The sequence below is a fragment of the Bemisia tabaci genome, chromosome 3, assembly GCF_918797505.1.
Source record: "Bemisia tabaci chromosome 3, PGI_BMITA_v3".
In the NCBI taxonomy this organism is placed as follows: domain Eukaryota; kingdom Metazoa; phylum Arthropoda; class Insecta; order Hemiptera; family Aleyrodidae; genus Bemisia; species Bemisia tabaci.
In genome coordinates this window covers 51,419,195-51,439,706 of record NC_092795.1, presented here as the reverse complement: position 1 = coordinate 51,439,706, position 20,512 = coordinate 51,419,195, and the positions used below count along the sequence as shown (strand labels likewise).

The window sequence follows — 20,512 nt, the reverse complement described above, 5'->3', positions numbered from 1 at the left end:
GATAAAATTTCATTATCACACACCAGTATTGAAAACCCTCTTCGTAAATTGTGTTGAGCGGTTTGTACCATCAAAGAATAATGTATCATGCCTGGAATTATTTTTGGCACTGTGGTGGCAATTTTGTAGATGATCATCATCAATTGTGGTTTTTTTTGGTATGATTATCAGACTCATTATTGTAAACATGCTACATAATTAACGAGTATTCCAACTTATTGCGATCACTTAAGGTTTTTCCAGTGCAGCATGATTGATGCGTTTCTTTTGAATTTAACTCATTTACGAATAATTTCCAATTTCTTGGTTCAGTGTAAAATATGGAAACGGAATATACGGCAACGGAGCTGAGCTATACCCGAGACACAGGTCCCTCTTTCAGCTTGCTTACAATTCGGCAGCCACAAATCACGTCCTCTCCTCTCAGCAATTGCCCTTTGTTTCATATCCTAGTACCCTTGAGCCATTTTAAGCCGTTATCTAATGTAATTTGAATTGATAAACTGAAGAATGATGCTGTCCTCGGCTAACTTCTCTTTTGAGGTCCTTCTTTTCAATTTATCATTTTCAAATATCGTCGGCCCCCTGCAATTTTTTTAATTTCTTGCTCTCCTCATACCAAATGTTAAGTTCGTTCAGACTGTAGTGGCGGCTAGAGGTACCTTAGCAATGTGAACGTATTGTGTATTTCAAGAAAGAATACTATTTATTTGTTGAACGAAAATCAATATTATTTTTTTATGGTATTGACTATATTTTCCTCTAAAGTTACGGTTTCAACGCTGACTCCCTCTCAAACCCCACAAAACAGAAATAATTAAATTCCTATTCTTTTTTTAATCATGTCTTTTCAACTATCAAGTTCATAAATTACGTAACGCTCGAAATCGAAGAGAGCCATGTGTTTTTACTTTAAAGGATAGAGACCTACGTCAGATGAGCGTCATAAGGGGGAGAGGGGCCTAAAAATGCCGGTAAATTGCGTTATAAAATTTATGAACACTCACTGAAATGGAAAGTCGCTCCTGCAACGCGCTCGAGCATTCTGCTACACCCAAACCCCACATGTGCGTATCTTCCCGAAGGTTACCGGGCAACTGACAACGTATCCCTTCATCATCGCCCTGCCGCCGTCCTTTCATGAGATGTCCCCCAGCATACTGCCGTAGTGAGGAAAAACGCCGTATGAACCATCAGGCGTTGCCAAATTTCCTTTGTATAAACATGAATTTCCTAGTAAACTTATGAATATACCCCTCCAGATTATTCAGACAATTTTGTTCACAATTTCTTCTTACATTCCTAAAAAATTCAAGGAGAAATATTCATACCATCACTCAGAAATAAACATTTTATCGAAGGAAATTTGGCAGCTCGAATGTTTTTTGCGGCGTTCTTCCTTAGCATGGTGGAATACGAGAGTAAACTAAAGAAAATTCGGACATGAACGAAAAAGATATATTTCAATCGCTTGCGTGGTTCTAATAATGAAGCCGAGATCACCCACTCATTCATTTTCCTCATGACATACTTAGGAATAGTTGCATTGATGCACCAATGACTCTTCCGTCGATGCAGTTAGGAGTTATTCACGTCGCGCAGTCGGGCACGTGGTGAGGCTCAATGGGAAATCGTGAAGGAGGGAAAGGGGCATTCTTCGGGGGGGGGGGGGGGGGGGGGTCGAGCCGTAGGCATCGGCCTGGTGCTGGTGATGCACCGTCACTCAAAGTCATCAGCGATGAACTTGGATTAGGTCCGAGGTCCGAGGCGCACTGTGTGAATTTCCGATTTCGCGCTCCGCTGATTCGATATTCGAAACGCATCCGCCAAGGGCGCCGCTCCCCGTTCCGGCTAGGTCGCGAGCCTCTATTGCTATTCACGGTCTTTCGGGTGCCGCCCGACCATCGGGATCCGATTTTCCATGATAAGTCCGAGAAAAAATGAGTCCGAAGCATAGAGTGCATAGAGTCGAAATGTGAGTGGGAGAGCTGAGACGACTTTTAAGCATTTTCCAGGTCCCGAATTCCAAGACTCCTGTGTCACGCCGGGTCACTTTTTCGATACATAATCGATTGTTTGCGATGTACGGGGACCCGACCATCCAATGTAAACAAAGAGGACAGGAATTGCGCCACGTATTCTACATCATCATTTTGGATTGAAAAAACTCCATCGAAAAAATTGGATCGGAAAAGTTACCGAAGCTCGGGCACACCAGGCTCGGAACTCGTCGTCTAGGACATCGTCCAAAGAGACTGTAGATTGATGTGCGCGGAAGTAGTTGCTGTAATAGAGAATTTACATTGTACATTTACATTGGAGCTATACATGTATCTTCAATCTGAGGTGTACAGAGCACACCAGAGTCAAATAAAACTTTAAGCTCTGCTCTATTTTGGCAGAGGAATGAATTTTACCGTCCGGATTCTTTTCCCTGGGATAATAAGCAATGTTTATCATGAAAAAACTTGACATTTATTTTACAATCTGATTTTAAAAAAGTTCATTCTCCGGAGAAAACTATTATTTAGAAAGTACGACATTTTCTCTCGTGAGAGGTCATATTTAATAACTGTCCTTGAATATTTTTTTTAAAAAAAAATCCTTGGCCAATAAAATTGTACATAATGCTTTCATCATGTTTCAATAAATTTTTAAAGACTGTCTATTCTTTTGTAAAAGCAAGGGTATTTATCTCAAATGTACTCTTCCAATTATATATAATTTAAATTGAATGGGTTCAGGATTGAAAATATGAAACGTAAAAGAGATGGACTCCTCATTATTCAATTTGAAGGATAAAATGTCCGTAATTTTACCGAATATTCCTGAATAAAATGTATTCGTAAAATTTAATTCCTTACTCTTGAGCACGCGCATTTTACAAGATTAAAGTTGCCCTTAACATAATTTGTGGTTATAGAGCCAGGGTTAAAAAAGTTCCTTCTGCAAAACGTAAAGAAGGCATCTTCATCGTCAATTTCTTGTTGGTATTCGTCAGGGCACCCCGACTGACATCAACCTCACTGTATCAGGATCAAACCGCGCAGCATTGCCGTTCCTGCTGAATATCCACCGATTTCCCAGCATTCTCAATTATGAATAACATAGCACACGATTTTTTCGTGGAAAACTGGCAACGCAGGGAGTGATGGACAGAAGGCGACATTGAGAGAGAGGACGGGCTACGGGCGCGAACGAGAAAGAAGAGACAGGAGACGGGTCAGTGGGGCATCCGAGTTCCAGACGCTGTTGCCTCGAGGTTAAGAATTATCATTTTCAAAACGGAGAATTCTCCATAATACTCCATAAACTCGTGCCATTAAATGCCAACGCGGTGGCGGTGGAAGCAGTCATTAATTGCATCAAGGTTCGAACAACAATGACTGACAAGACTCTCTCACCGAAACGGAAAATTGGACGATGCTCCCCAGGACTCCCACCCACGCTATGCGCGCAGAGAAACCATTGCATAGTGAAGGGGGCACTGCTGCTGTCGTGCTAAGGAAGAACGCCGTATGAGACACCAGGCGTTGCCAAATTCCCCTCGACAAATCACATATTTTTTGGAAAATTCTTGAATATTTCTCCTCCGATTTTCCGGAGGATTTTGCTCGTAATTTGATCTAAAAAGTCTGGAAATTGTAAGGAAAGACATTCATAACTTTCCTCTAAAATAAGTATTTTCTGAAATGAAATTTGGCAACATTCGGATGCTTATACGGCGTTTCATCCTATGGCCTGGCAGACTGGACAGTACGGATTCCTCGGGCTGTGGCAAACCAACGGATTCTAAATTGGAGGTGTCGATCGCATTCTGAGTTTACAATCTGAGTTGACATTCGGAGTTTACATTCTGAGTCTTGCCCTGAGTTTACATTCTGAATTCTCTACCACGTGTTCATTGAGTGTGACTTTTTTGTTGCTTCAGCGCTTAAAATGTTTTATTATTATAGAAGGAGGATGGTGCGAAGGGAAAGGAAATTAGGAGAGTGAGAAGAAAAAAAGGAAGACAGATGATGAGGCAAAGATGGAGATGAAAAAAATGAAGAAGAAAAGCCGAGTTCGGATGAGATAGAAAAGAGGAAGAAGGGAGTGAGAGGAGCATTCATGACAGTTTTGCAATGATTCTTCATAATTAACTGTGGGTTCTTTTTAAAAGTTTAGTCTGTTAAAGAAAGTTTTTCGGAAGTAAGGAAGTTTCAAAAAATCCAATATGCTTCCATCAGCGCTTCAAGCATCTTTTAAAAATGTCATTTTAAATTTTGTAGTCTTTTGCTTCACAAACTTTGATACCTAGTCCCATTAATTAATTATGAAGACATTCATGGGAGTTGCAAGTTTTCCAGTTTTAGCCGCCATAAAAACTATCAAGTATCAAGAGAACGTATTCTTGATCAAACAACCCTCAAGGACTTTTAGCCCTCTCACTGCAAACTAAATTTGTATATATCCCTTCAAAATCACGTATAGATATGAGCTTTTACGAAAATTTTATGGAAAGTCAAAAATTTGATTGCTTAGAAATAAGACGATCATTACAAAGATGATTCTTACTAATTTTTAGAGAAGCTATTTTAGAACTGATGTCTTTGACCACAAAATTATGCTATAGTTTATACTTATCTAACTTTACTAACTTTACTTTACTAACATCATCAAAAAAATTTTTGAGGTAACAGGTAAGTTAAATCAAAAATGGTTCTCATGGTATGTTTCATTTGCGCCCTTCGTGAACGTAAAATATCTCAATTTTCGTGTCAACAGAACCCAGCACATGCAAGTGACAGCGACCGAAAACTCGATTTTAGACGAGAGGTGTTCTTAAACACACACGTCGTTTCTGGTCCCGCCCACCACTCAGAAATAACGCGCTACCTCAGACAGAAGACCAACAACTTTTATGTTTGATTTTCTCAACGCATTCACTGTTCAAATTAATTTTTTTAAAGTGGACGACTATGCGTCATCCTATCGAATGCTCTGAAGGTAATAAAACTGAACTTAGCAAATGATCTGATCACCTCATCTGGTTAGAATGTTTTATCAACTTATCCGCAAGAGGTAGAAAACTGGAAAAAAAGAAAAGACGATGCCTAACATCTAGCTCACTTGACGATATTGTAGCATTTTGCAATTACCGTAAAATGTATTAAAAAAATGTTTCTTAGTACCCTATTATAATTATACTAACTTTTACAATATTTGTTTTACATCTGAGGCAGATATAATTGATTCATATCATCCTTTTGAAATGGAACTGTCGTGTGAAACATTTTAAGACGCGGCGAATTATGAAGATTTTGATCTATCAACTCAGGACAGTAAAACTACAATTCAAAATTAAAGAAACGGAGGAGTATTAGATTCTAAAACCACTGTGTTTTGAAATCACATCTTTTTAATTGATAAAACTGGGTCAATTGGGCTGATTATTTTCCGTCATTCGCGGCTAAATTTCCATTCTTTAGCTTCACCAAAAATATTTGATACGTTGGGCAATGACTGGAAGCTGGCTGCTAGTGGCGCGTAATGCTTAAAATATGTTTCCCAATGCATCCGAGCTTTGCGAGATGATCACAGCCTAAAATCCAGTTAATGTGCAGGCGATGAATTTTCGTGTTGGTTGGCCTCTCAGAGAGCCAAAGGTCACGGTTGACTGATTTCAGTGTCAAAATATCGAGAACGCGACAAAGTATCTCTTCGCCGGCGGTCAATAAAACTGCCGACCTAAGGAAGAACGCCGTATAAGCCTTCAGACGTCGCCACATTTGCCTCAATAAAACATGATATTCAGGAGAATTTGTGAATATTTTTCTTCGAATTTTTTCAGAGAATTTCATTCACAATCGGGCCTAAAATACCAGAAGATTCCAAAAGAAAACATTCATAACAATCCTTAAAAATACAAATTTTATCAGAGAAAATTAGGCAACTTTCGAATCTCCATACGGCGTTTTTCCTTAGCACGGCAGAGTGTAGACTCAATGTTTTTTCGGCGAGGGTGATAGGCCGGCGATCCCATCAAGAAAAACGTAATTTCCTTTCCACCCGGGTCGGCACTGATTATTTTGAGCGGCTAATAGATAAACTGACCCACTTGGAATGCCGTCCCCGGGAAATTAACGGCATTTTAAGCTGGATTTTTTTTTCTTGCCACGGAAACATTCTCGCCGGACCAATAGCATTGACTGAAATGATTCGAGCATCAAAAACGCATCAAGTCACAAATATCCGATGGTCGAAGAGGTGATTCGAGGCTGATTGTGAGTATTTTCTTATGTATGCAATCTGAACTATTTCATTTTTTATCAAACTTTTTGTTAAGGAGGCAAATGAATCTTGATCACTTTTTGAAGGTTGCCTTTTAGTATTCATAAATTATGGTTTTAAGTTAAAAAGGATTTTAAATGACATGAATAGGAAACACTGGAAAAAAACACATTGCATCTAGAGTCCAGACTCTTAAAAACATCGACAAGATAAAATATCGTTGATTCAATCAGAATCTAGCTTAAATGAAGAACCAAGCCTCTTAATTTAAGCGGATTTCGTTTAGATTCAAGCAAAAATCCGATTGAATCAAGAGTATTTTTTCTTGTCAATGTTTTCAAGAGTCTGGACTCTAGATCCAATATGTTTTTTTTCCTGTGAAGTAGACTGCTAGCAAAAATTACTCTAATTAAGTATGGCTAGCTTCAGAAGATCTCTGATAACATTAAGTTTTAAGGCAAGAATAGAAGCTCAAGTTGATTGTGAATCATAAAAACTAATGAATCAATCGAAAGGGTCTAAAATTTATTCCTTGCTTCACAATTTGCGTAAGGAATATGCGCATTATTGAGCTCCCCGCAACACCCGCTCCATAAGTATACTATTGCACAGACTTCACAAGGAAAAGTGCGGTCCTATCAGTTTCATAAATTCACGCGGAACTGAAAATGGAAGCCGTCACATGTCGCACTAGGTACTCGATTAAAAAAAATCAACATATTAAAGTCTATTCATCCAATAACTGCATTTTCCCCTACTTTTTTAATTCTATTCAGCCATTAGAAGTAATTTTCTTGGTTTTTGTATTTTGATTTCTTTTTTTTCTGGTCTGTGTCACACCCAACGTATGTTCGGGGTTTTAAAAAATCGAATCTTTCCCTCGTGCCGTGATTTTGCAAAATTTCATTATTGTTTTTTTTTTAAAAACTGATTCCCGTAGCTTTAAATTTTGAAAACAAATTGGTGCTCTATTTTTGTATGCAGACTACAAAATATATTAGTTTCCCCTAAAATCTGAGATCCAAAATTAATTCTTGCCATAGAGGATTAAAAAATTTATCTCCAAACCCATTCTGGGTTGAGGTAGGCTTTTAAGGGGAAAATTGGAATTATACGGAGACTTACGAGGAATTATACGGGGAAATTTTCTTCATAACAACATTCTCGCACTAAAAAAATAAGTTCGGTAAATCCGAATTAGTTAGGATCATATGGAACCAGGTTTTGTTCGGTACACACAACCGAATTATTCGGTCCGTTCAACCGAATTGTTCGACCAGTTTGTGCGACCGAACAAAAATAAATTCATACAGTTCGGTTCAGCGGACCTAAGAGTTCGGCTGAGCAGACCGAATAATTCGGTCGTGTGTACCGAAAAAAACCTGGTTCCATATGATCCACGCTATTTCGGATTTACCGAACTTTCTTTTTCAGTGCGCTTTGAAAGGTACAGCCAGGTACTATTTTAGATTTTTACCATATTTCATCTTATTCATCCAACTGCACTGAAGAAGGGCGAGTTTTCAGCCGAAATTTTTTGGTTTTATTCGTAAAATTTTAGCCTCCCTACCAGCTTTTTGAATTGTTTTTTATGGTACGGGGAAAACTAGACCCTCAATGCAAGGGACAAGGTTCAGGTACCATAGGAGAGCCTCTTTAATAACCGCGTTAAGCGAGACCTGACCTGTTCTTACGGCACAAATATAACTCATGGAGCGATGGCTAACTAACTCCTGTGCACATTAGTGTTACACTGTTACACTGTTACATTAGTGTCCCCTAGAATCTGAGATCCTAAATTAATTCTTGCCATAGAGGATTCAGAAATGTATCTCCAAACTCATTTTGGGTTGAGGTTATATTCTAGGGGGAAAACTAAGACCCTAATACAAGGGACAAGGCTCAGGTACCACAAGAGAGCCTCTCTAATAACCTCGTTGAGCGAGGCCTGACCTGTTCTTACGGCACAAATATAACTCATCGAGCGGTGGCTAGCTAACTCCTGTGCTATCCCCATATGTGACAGCACGGGTGGGGGCAATCGGAGATAGCGGGTCCACGAGCAAACGCATCGAGCGTTACCCTGACACTGAGCATCCACGCCGCCCTTGACCGAGAAAATGGGAGTTATGCAGCTCGGCGTGAGAGTGTTACGCGTGTTGCATACCTCAAGGTGGGGCTCGTACAGTACAGGCGCGGTGATGTAATGCGGCGAACCGGTGCACGCTAACTCATCAGCCACTTGCAGCGTGGACCGCACGCACGGCAAAACAAGCCATAATACTTTAAAAGACAACGCGTGGTTTGGCCCGTGCGAGGAGCAACAATGCCGTGCTAAAGAAAAACGCCGTGCGGACCCTCTGGCGTTGCCGAATTTCCTTTGTAAAATAAAATTCTAAAATGCTTTAACTTAAGAATCAATAGTCAACTTGAAAATTCTTCACACGTGCAAAATCTCCATTGGGAGAGTTGAAATATTTTTCTCCCATTTTCAGGTCAATTTTGCTCGGAATCAGCTCTAGAATTTTTTCGAGGAGTGTAAGCCGACGGAAAACGAATCCATAGTAGCGTATTTTGAGCCCCTATTTCAACACGCGTCGCCAAAGGCAATCAGATGGCAAGCCATCTTAGCTCAACCCTGGTAGCACAGCTCGGATCGGTAAGGTTTTAGAAACATTCCACTTGTGTCGAAACTGATTCATCTCGATGAAACATATTAGAAACATTTCAGAAATGTTTCAAGGACGCAAATACTTTGAACATTTCATTGAAACATATCCAAAACATTTTGAAAATGTTTTCAAATTGGATACATTTAACACAACAGAAATGTTTTGAAAACCAATCCAAAACATTTTACAAAAGAAAAATTTGGAGGGGAAATGAAATGTTTTAAAAACATTTTGAAGACAAAGTTGCGAGTCATGTAAAATATTTCATCAGAGACAACATGTTTTGAACACAGTTTAAAAATATTTTCATTTCATCTTACAGAAACGTGAAAACAATGTTTTTAAAATGTGTTCAAAATGTTTTCAAATTGTTCTACTATCACTTTTTAAAAACGTTTTCAACACATCTCCAACATGTTCTCAGATACTTCTAATTTCGAAGTGTTTGGTGAAATGTTTTGGAAATATTCTGAAAATGTTTCAAATTAATCTACAGATTGTTTCAAGCAACTTTTCAAAGTACTGTCAGATACTTTTCCTGCACGGCTCAACGACACCTTCCTGGAACCTATCTGACACATTTTAGATATGTTTTCAATTATTAATAAATATTACTGATTGGTGTGGTATATCTCCAACTCATTTTCAAAACGTTTTAATTCTCTTTCCGATCAGCATCCTCAATTCATTTCAAAACGTTTTGAATATAAATCGAACCAGTGTCGCTGAAGTTTTAGAAAAATGTTTTCAACACATCTCCAACACGTTCTCAGAAACTTCCAATTTCGAAGTGTTCGGTGAAATGTTTTCGAAATATTTTGAAAATGTTTCGAATGCAATCTACAGCTTGTTTCAAGCAACTTCTCAAAGTGCTGTCAGATACTTTTCCTGCACGACTCAACAACACCTCCCAGCAACCTATCTGACACATTTTGGATTTGTTTTCAATTAAAAATAAATATAATGTCTTTGAAACCTTTTTGAATATTTTGTTCGAATTTATACGTCACTTAAAAATGTTTTTGACACGTTTTAGAAATGTTTCATTGAATAACATAGAAACATTTCTAGGACCTTTCTAAAACTTTTCCTACCTAGTTCAAACTGAATCCACCAGAGGGCGTTGAAGTTTAATTTTTCAATTTTACCAAATTTCAGCTTAATTTTTCGTCTCAAGCTATACTTTTTGGACATTTAATTATGTGGAGGTTATTAACACGGTTAATTCCTTGTATGAATCGAGTTCATCTCCATAAAAGCTCATAAGTTATGGATTATCTAGAATATTGAAACCGTACATCGTGCTTTGCGTATACTTTTCTAAAGTGAAGGTGTTCTAATCCCTCTGATAGGTTGATAATGATGAAGTGTAACGATTCAGCCCTCATGCATGGTTGGTATCAAGGGATGCCTGCTGTGATGGTTCTAATTCCACAGCGACATTAGTTAGAACAAATGTCTGAAAATTTTTGATACTTATAGCCTCGGTGCCGATACCTCTCTGAGATGTGTTGAAAAGGTATGAGAAACATCCATCGGACGTATCTGTGAAACGAAAGAGCCTTGCACAAAAAGGGCTAAAAATTCGCCCGTTTTCGGGCCCTCGAAATTGGGGTCGGTGTGAGGTATTTTTTCATCTATAGGGTGACCCTTTACACATAATAAAATTTCAGATTGAGTATACGCACCGTTTTTGAAATATGGGGGGGCAAAGTCCCCGATTTTTACTCATATTTGCAGGTATTTTATAGTCGAACTTCGGCTGCTACAAGGTACCGGATGTAGATATTGAAGCGCGGTTTGCGGTGATTTGTCAAGCTATTTCTGGATTATTTTTTCACATCTTTTACAAACCCGCAAATGGTTTTTCGGGGGGGGGGGGGGGGAGCTTTATTCATACTATCATGACCGTTCGTATACGTCTTACTGGCATTAATTGCTTCGTTCTCGACTCCTCTCCACGCCGTAATCATGATGGTATTTTCTGTTAGGAATCTTTCTTCTTCTTTATATTTGACCAATTCTAATGTTGTCTCCCCCTTTCTCCCTTTTTAACCTCCCCCCCCCCCAATTCTAAACACTCCCTCTCAAGTGTATATTCCTGTGCGGCAGATATGAAGGTGTTATTTGTGGGGAATTATTTTTCTGTCTTTATGGTTCATAAACTTTGACCCCACCTATTTCCTCCTTCCCCCCTTTACCCCTGTTTCACCCCCCCCCCAATTTCCACCGTACCTTACTCGAAGTTGTCTGCTCCCTCCGCAGCAGAAATGAGGATGTTTCCAGCGAAGAATTTTTTACTTTTTTAAACTCAATACAAGGGAGACACCCCCCACCCTTTTTTCTCTTTCCCATCCCCCCTCACTAGTTCATATTTCCTACCTTATTCCCTCTTTCCACTGCCCCCCCCCTCTTTTCTCTTTTTTACATGCTTGAATACTTTTTTTTGTGAGAGTATAATAGTTATCGGATAGTGTAATAGTTACCGGAAACATCCTCATTTCTGCTGCAGAGGGAGCAGACAACTTCGAGTAAGGTACGGTGGAAATGGGGGGGGGGGTGAAACAGGGGTAAAGGGGGGAAGGAGGAAATAGGTGGGGTCAAAGTTTATCAACCATAAAGACAGAAAATAATTCCCCACAAATAACACCTTCATATCTGCCGCACAGGAATATACACTTGAGAGGGAGTGTTTAGAATTGGGGGGGGGGGGGGGTTTAAAAAGGGAAAAAGGGGGAGACAACATTAGAATTGGTCAAATATAAAGAAGAAGAAAGATTCCTAACAGAAAATACCATCATGATTACGGCGTGGAGAGGAGTCGAGAACGAAGCAATTAATGCCAGTAAGACGTATACGAACGGTCATGATAGTATGAATAAAGCTCCCCCCCCCCCCCCCCCCCGAAAAACCATTTGCGGGTTTGTAAAAGATGTGAAAAAATAATCCAGAAATAGCTTGACAAATCACCGCAAACCGCGCTTCAATATCTACATCCGGTACCTTGTAGCAGCCGAAGTTCGACTATAAAATACCTGCAAATATGAGTAAAAATCGGGGACTTTGCCCCCCCATATCTCAAAAACGGTGCGTATACTCAATCTGAAATTTTATTATGTGTAAAGGGTCACCCTATAGATGAAAAAAAACCTCACACCGACCCCAATTTCGAGGGCCCAAAAACGGGCGAATTTGTGCATGGCTCTTTAGGGGTGACATAGAGTTGTTTTAGAATAACCTTCTCAAAACCGTCGGGACACATGATATGTTTTCAAGATGTTTCAACAAACCACTGAAAGGTTTTGAAAACATTTTTGAAACGTTTCGACGATACAAAGGAATGTCATGCCTCTCACCGAAATGTTTCAAGAATGTGTCAGATATATCTCTGCGACGAATTTGTGGTGCCGATAGGTACCTCACTGAGATGTGTTGTAAAGGTATGAGAAACATCTATCGGACGTATCTGTGAAACAAAAATTTTAGGGGTGACATAGAGTTGTTTTAGAAACCTTTTCAAAACCGTCTGGACACATAATATGTTTTCAAGATGTTTCATTGAAATGTTTTAAAGAAATTTTTTTGGATCAATGACACATTTTAAAAACATCTTCAATCTGACCTGTGCTACCAGGGAATGGTCAATGATGAGCTTGGCTAGTTTTTCTACCCTGGCGTTTAAGTCTCCTAATATGCGAAACACTAGATGTCGTTGTAGAGAACCTTTATTAAAGCATGTACCGGATTTCATTCCATAATGAGATCTATTTGTACATACTTCCTTTCAGAAAGAGATCTTCAAATTCTCACTCAATTTTAGATTTGAAATCCAATCTATGCCAGGGAGAATACGGAACAAGAACAGAACGCTTCTCTGGCGCGGCGCACATTGGTTCCAGAGTCCGATCTAGGCGGCATTAATTAGAATATCACCCTTACCAGCGTGCAACATATGCATATATGTGTTTTTTGGGTCGCTGATCACGAATTTAATATCGATTTGACCCTATCGTTAACCATAATATGGTAAATATGCGTAAAATAACAAATTCGCACTCAACACGGGATTAATAATTTGACAACGTGGCTCTGTGCTTGAACTATGATAATCTTGACAAATTTAATGATTAATCATCAAGAGCGATCTACTATTTTACTAATATTTAGACCCTGGTGGTTATTATTGTTGAAGAGGGGGGGGGGAGGGTGTTGTTACATTGAATAACTTCACGAAGCATTCAGTCAGCACGATCTGTTTTTGGAATCTACTTCTGGTTGCAGTTTCAGAAGTGGCAGTGTGAAAATTCAATAAAAGGGTGTCACCCCTATCAAACCATTTCGACCAGTGAGCAGGAAAAAATTCACTAAACTGCAATGCCTGTTGATCTTTTAATTCCAGAGCAACCTTAAATTTAAAATGTTGTAATATATTTTTTTCGCTTCAAATGGCAAAAGATATTTGTTTCTGTACCATGCCTAGGATTACTTAGTACTAACTAGAAATGGCCACTTGAGACCCGGCAAAGTACCTAGTTGTTTTGGGCCGTTTTAGTAGGTAGTAGTAGATCATTTTTAACACGAAAAATTTTGATCTCCTCAGAGTTTTGCAGGCCCTTGGAAATGATATTTTTGGGTAATTCTTTGGAAAACCGATTAAATATACTTCCCTTTGGATGAATATCATAAGAGAAATAGTTTTTTGACATTGCCTGAGAGGTCGAACGATATCACCCACCCGTCACGCGCGCCACATCCAGTACTCATGAGGGCTGAGCAGGCGACTTTAAAAGGCTGTATTTCACAAATAGGCAAAAACCGGCAAAAGATATTTGTCTCTACATCATGACTAGGATTAGTACTAACTAGAAATGGCCGCTTGAGACCCGGCAAAGGCCGGCAAAGTAGTTGTTTTTGGCCGTTTTAGTAGTATTAGATCATTTTTAACACGAAAAAATTTTGATCTCCTCAGAGTTTTGCACGCCCATGGAAGTGATATTTTTGTGTAATTCTTTGGAAAACCGATTGAATAAACTTCCCTTTGAATGAATATCATGGAAAGAAGTAGTTTTTTGAAATTGCCTGAGAGGTCGAACGATATCACCCACCCGTAACGTCCCACATACAGTGCTCATGAGGTCTGAGCGGGCGACCTTTAAAAGGCTGTATTTCACAAATAGGCAAAAACTGGCAAAAGATATTTATATCTACATCATGCCTAGGATTAGTACTAACTAGGAATGGCCGCTAGAGACCCGGCAAAGGCCGGCAAAGTAGTTGTTTTCAGTCATTTATATGGAAAATTACGCGAAATTAACGTAAAATAGCGCTATGTCTAATGGGTTATCTAGAGCCATAGACTTAATCTAAAGTTATGATTTAAACATCGTAAACCTTCAAATTCACTTGAATATTAGGATTCTACCTTCAAAACTTGTTTCTTTGCCCAAAATGGCGACAAACCTCTGTTAGGAACATCACTCGAATGAGATAAATGAGGAAATGGATACAGCCGCAGAGAGAACGGCCTGCGCGCTCACCTTTAGGAGCTTATCATTTCCTTATCACTCATCCAATCATCATGATATTTGGCCGAAATACCCTCCAGAGTATGTAGTGTCGACCAGTTGTGCTATTTTTCAATTTTTCCAAAAGTCATTTTTTCGAATTAATGCCGCCTAGATCGGGCTCTGGAACCAATGTGCGGCGCACAGTGGATCGTGTCAATTAGAGACGTCGGACATGAATTTGTTTACCAAAACTGCAAATTTTAATATTTATTTCATCACATTATAAACTTCAGGGGATGCTTCTAGCAGGAAATTTCATGAGGAAACCAATGGAACCACTTCTAAAACCTCGAAGTTTTGTATAAACGGAGTTATAAGCGTTCAAAGTTTCCGACCTCTCCTATTGACTCGGTCCTCTGTGCGGCGTCCGAAAATATCCCTCCTCCCCGGGTCAACCTTTAATGGAGTGGTGCAACAACCGCGATCTATGGTCCGTTATCAGTGCACTGGGGATCTAGAATTTAAAAAAAATTAATTGTACAGGGTTTATAAAAACGTCCCGCGCCACCAGCATCAGGCATTAACCTCGTAACTTTTGAACAAATTGAGATAAAGACTCAAAATTTTGTAAGTGCTCCTGAGGCAGAGGAAATGCCTTTTGGCAACAACCAAAATGTTAAATGAACCACTCTGAAAGGGGGCTAGAACTTTTGGTTCACGGGGTGGTGCGGTACTTTTGGATCACCCTGTTTATCCCTAGAATGCACAACTGCACGGATTATGGATCGGGGTAGAGGATCGCACGGTTGAGCGTTTTTTTCCCGAGGATTTTTTGAAGTTGACTAGTGGGCGTTCTTTTATTTCGGGCGGAATTTTAGTTATGCGAATCGTGATTTACGATTAAGAGACATATATTAGAATGCTTAGATTCGTACATTGTTTACTGGACCATTATGAACGGGCAGCAGATTGCCTAACCCATCCACTTATGCTGGGAGACTTAAACGCTGAAATAGAAAGATCAACCAGATTGAATTCGTGCCTTGTCTACCGGTCTGTTGTTAATACCCGCAGCTGAAAACTGGTGTACACACTTTCAATTGCGTGCAGCCAATTCTTTTACTTTTTTAAAAAAAAAAAAAAAAAAAAATAATTTCATTTTGTACTGAGAGGAATTGTATAAAATAAATTTTGATCCAGAGGACCACCAATTGTTATTTCTTACAGCACCGAGGTTTTTGGTGTATACCCAAAGATGAATGTTTGTGTCTGCTTCTCACGTATATTAAAATGCATTATAAAATCCTAAAAATGTTTTAATGATAAGATCAAAAGCCGGGCGGAAGAGAGTAGGTCTTTTAAAAATACGGAACGGCACCTACGCAATAGTGAGGATCTTTGAGCTCTTGCTCAACTTCCAACCTCCTAATTCTCAGACGTTTATCATTTATAAGTGACCGTGATATCCGAGATTGCACGATATTTCACTGTAAATGTTTTTTTGTGCTGAGAAATAATGGATATCACGTATATTTTGACAACCAATGCCAGCTTGCCGTGCTCTCGACGCTCGACCGGCCAGACGCATCAGTCTAAACTTTTTTGTCCCTCGACTGACAAAAGGGCGTAAATGCACTTTGAGATGAGCCTTGAAGAGCATTGATTTACATGGATGACAGGGTTCATTGCCAATTGTAGTTACATCCTTATGTCAGAAGAGCGGGCATGAATGATCGAGTATCGATATTTCCCCATTTGAAGCTATGGTAAAGAATCGATTATTAAGGTGTTCGTTGCGAACGCCCTCTTTATCGATCCTTTTATACAGGTTTAAATGACAGATCAATCGATTCATTGCAAAGCACGCCACGCCACTGGTTACGATTTGTTGGATGAGGGCTCTTGTGGGTTCTACCTACCAGACGCCGCTCTGAATAAACTTTCAAAAATTGTCTCAGTGTCTCAGGAGATCGCTTGAATTGCATGGTAAATAAAGGCCACGTCCTCATGATTGTTTGGATAGTTTCGAGTAGAAATGTACCCTTTCCAAAAGAATACCTCTGTGTACCTTCATATTATATTTACTCGTTGGAATTATGGCCCTTTTATATATGTTGAAGCTTTACTCCATGGGACCGGTTTTATGCGGCTGCAGTGATTTATCACCATACTGCGAGAATTAAAGATTATGACGTTTTAGAAAATTAAAGAAAAAAAAATAACGCAAATTCCTCTTTAACCTAACGGCACACCTTTGTCAAGAGTGCATTTCACCTTGTGATTTTAGATGGAAATAGGTTATGCATGCATGCCGTTGAAAACTTACATATCGACGGTGAAACTACCAAACCACGTATCTCGTTTTGCGGTGTTTAAAAATCTACGCTCACATTTTATTTTTTTGAAATAGACCAAATCAATATCATTCCTTGAAATTTTCACGGAATTTTCTCCGCACAAAGAGGAAAAATCACAGAAATTTTCAAGACTGGATGTTAAGTAGTTTTTCATTTAAAAAATAAAGTATGACAGGAAGTCTGCGACGTCGCAAACCGAGATACGTGGTTTGGTAGTTTCACCGTCGATATAACCATTCTTGGTGCATTTACTAGTCGGATACGGGTAACTAAAAAATCGCAGTGATTTGCACGCAAAAGACGAAAGAAATAATTTTGAGAGCCCCATAAGTTTGACAGCGGTGTGAATATTCAAATTCAGTCTGTTTCACAACTTTCTGAGTTATAAAAATTTACCAGTTGGCAGCATTTTTTATGAGGTCATTACTTTCTAGGATCCGCAGTATTCTGAATGCCTGAGCAGATTCAACCCTGACCACGGAGAACTTTGACGCTTAATTGAAAATTCGGGTTTTCATACCCAGTCATCCTTCAAAGATATTCAAATTTTCGTCCGTATTAAGCTATATTGCCAAGTAGTGTAAAAATATGCCAATAATTCTTTTTGAAAACTCGTTGTCACGAACCTCGTTAGTAAATCACGAACATGAAGCGAGACTTATGATGAGCTGCATTGACTGCTCTCAGAATAATCTTTACCATTAACACAGTTCTTTAAAGGAAGGAGGAAAAAGATTATAAAACGAGACGACGGTATTTGCCGCGTTGAGCTCACAGGAATTTTTGAAGGCGATGAGGATATATTTTGTGAAGTCTAAGAACCTTCTTCGGCATGAATTAATTTTGGGTCTCGGATTGTGGGGGACACAAATCTATGACAGTGAGTTGGAATTTCTTGGCGAACGTGCGTTAAAAATCAGCTTAAAGCTTAAAATCTCCATACAGAGCGAAAAAGCTCTTATGAGCACAATTTTCCCTTAAAGAGGGAAAACACACTTTTTTTGGTGCAACATTAGTAACGACCAAATGTTGCACCAAACAGCGTATCTCTCGGAGGGAAAATTGTGCTCATGTGAGCTTTTTCCCTCTGTATTGAGATTTTCGGCTTCATGCTGATTTTTAACGCATCCTGGCTAAAAAATTCTAACTCACTGTCTTGCGAAAATGAAACAAAAATTGAAAATTAAAAAAAAAAAAATTATGACGAAGAGAAAAACTAAGTATTTACAATTTAGCAGGTGGTCGTGCCTGATATGATGTCAACGTCATTACGTGTCAAATTAGTCCACGGATTCATCGGAAGAAGACTCATGGATCAATCTTTGTCTTTTAAAACGAGTTAAGCATTTACGACAGAATCATCATAATGCCCACCATCTCGACAATTTTTGTTTCTGGGAACAGTAATAACTTTTTAAAAATGTTCTAATTAGTTATATGTAAAATTTCCTATCATAGAGTGAAAATACACACCTTCACGGACGTTACAAATGAGTGGAACTTAACAAGTTTGCTACTGAGCTAGCTGTATTGGAAGAACTAACTAGAGTACGGTGGGTGGTGTGAGGTTACAAAATCCCCTTAATATATTCAGGCGCTAAATGGTCATGAATTTATGAATGACGCGTAGGGCAGTCTTTTGGACGTAGAAACAGAGGTTCTTTGTGAATATACTGAGGCAAGTGGACGTACTTTAAATGAAAAATAAAGGTGTGATCTTCAGAAAATGATGTCTTATCAGTGAGGTTTCAAGTTAAAGCAATATTGTCACGAGATGTGATTGAATTAGGCAAATGATCCTTAGAATGGAAACTCAAACCGTCCAGAATAGGGAAGAAAGGGACGTAGGGTCATAGATATAGACTTTCAGTTCCTAATGATATACACTTTTTATCCTAAGAAGACTTCGAAACTGTATTCAATTCACGATTTTTCGCTCTTTAATTATGAGACACTCTCAAAGGGTCAATTTTTGGTATTTCTATAATAGTAGCATTGCGTGAAAGAAACAAATTGTTTTTGGCTATATCCCTCTACGTCACTTAATTGAAGCGAAGCAAAACATGTTGTTTTATCCTGAGAGTGAAAGATTTGGAATTCTAAGTTCCAAATTTTTAGTCCAAAAATTTAGGATTCGTTTTATTCATAGTCCTAATAATGGAAAATATTGATGGCCAAAGTTCAAAACCAAGTATCTGCGTTTGCAACATTGCAGACTTCCTCAAATACTTTATGTTTTCTTTAAAAGACTAATCAACGTAATTTCTTGAGAATTTCCTTGATTTTCCATCTCTTTCAGAATAATATTCCGTATAAATTCCAAGCTGTTGGCTTCTTTCTCTTTGAAACAATGAAACAGGATCGGATATTTTGTAACAACGCAATGGAGATACGTGGTTCTGCAATTTTGCCATCGATTGCTTACCCTCCCTCAAAAATCGGGGTTAATATTCATGAAATAAAAAGTTAACATAAAATGTAGAGGTTATACCAGAGAAAAACATGATTCTCTCGTATTGGGTCAGTTCATTAAAAGTGTCTTCGATCTTTTTTCGTTTTACCTCTGGGTTCAATAGGTCTGCCGTGCTTGGGAAAAACGCCGTATAAGCATTCAAATGTTGCCAAATTTCCTCTCAGAAAATATTTATTTTTAAAGAAAGTTATGAATGTTTTTCCTTGCAATTCTCAAACTTTTTAGATCAAGTTACGAGCAAAATCCTCGAAAAATCTGAGGAGAAATATTCACAAATTTTCCTGAAAAGTCGTGACTTCGTCAAAGGAAATTTTGGCAACGCCTGGTGGCTCATACGGCGTTCTTCCTTAGCACGGCAGAATAGTCCTATACGGCCTTGTCTCCACGGGATGTTCCATGGGATTTGTCCCAGGGAAAAGTCTCACTTGTCATGTTGGGAAAAATATTGATTTAGTCAATACTCTCACAGTACCAACTAAGAGTCCGTGTGGAGTTCCAGGAACGACTTAAAAAGAAGAAAAAGAAATTCTGTTGTGTTGTTTAACGGAAAAAAAGCCCAGAAGTTTCATGCGATTCGAACGTGGGAAAAATCCCGTGAAACATCCCGTGGAGACAAGGCGTAAGAATCTGAGCACACTCACAGTGGTTTGTTTGTAGGGCTCGATCTCGTTGGTTTCCTGGCGTCGGTAGCGGTCCCAGCGACTGCGGAATGTCCTCTGGACGTTGAGTATCCCTTTGAGGAGGATGTTGTTTATGCTCGTGAACGGCACCAGTCGGTTATCCCTTTGGGCACTTGAAACTTGGACGCAAGACGCGACACCTAGCGCGACGCACGCCGCCGCCGCCACTGACGCGAACCCGCGCATCTCCACGGATCTGACTGATGCAACCGCACCGACTTTTCGCGCCAAAATAACCGCATCCAGCCGGCCACCGCACCGCTCCGTCGTCCCCACCTTATCCAGTCAGACGCTGCGTCGCGCGTCGGCCGCCACCGTCGCTTCGTCCTGCGATTGTTTTTAGACGGTTTAGTCCCATTCATCATGTCGCACTTGGTGACGTGAAACAGCGAGGTTCTTTGCAGTAGCGCTGTTTTCCTTATAATCGCTCTGAACTTACGGACCTTCGCACATTTTGTAAAATAGAGGGCGCTTTCTGAGGCCCACTTCGTGGACCCTATGATGAATGGGCTCCACCAATTTACCAATTACCAATGGAGATGTTCCATGT

General features: G+C 39.3%; 1 protein-coding gene across 1 annotated transcript in view; it reads right to left on the bottom strand.

Moving 5' to 3' along the window:
* LOC109036182 (lipase 3) overlaps positions 1–20,256 on the bottom strand; it is a 67,096-nt gene extending 46,840 nt beyond the window's left edge. Inside the window, exon 1 of the mRNA XM_019050160.2 lies at positions 19,924–20,256. Within this exon, the coding sequence (XP_018905705.2) occupies positions 19,924–20,148 (225 nt within the window). The 5' untranslated portion in view covers positions 20,149–20,256. The remainder of the gene's footprint in view (positions 1–19,923) is intronic.
* Between the last annotated feature and the right edge of the window lie 256 nt (positions 20,257–20,512).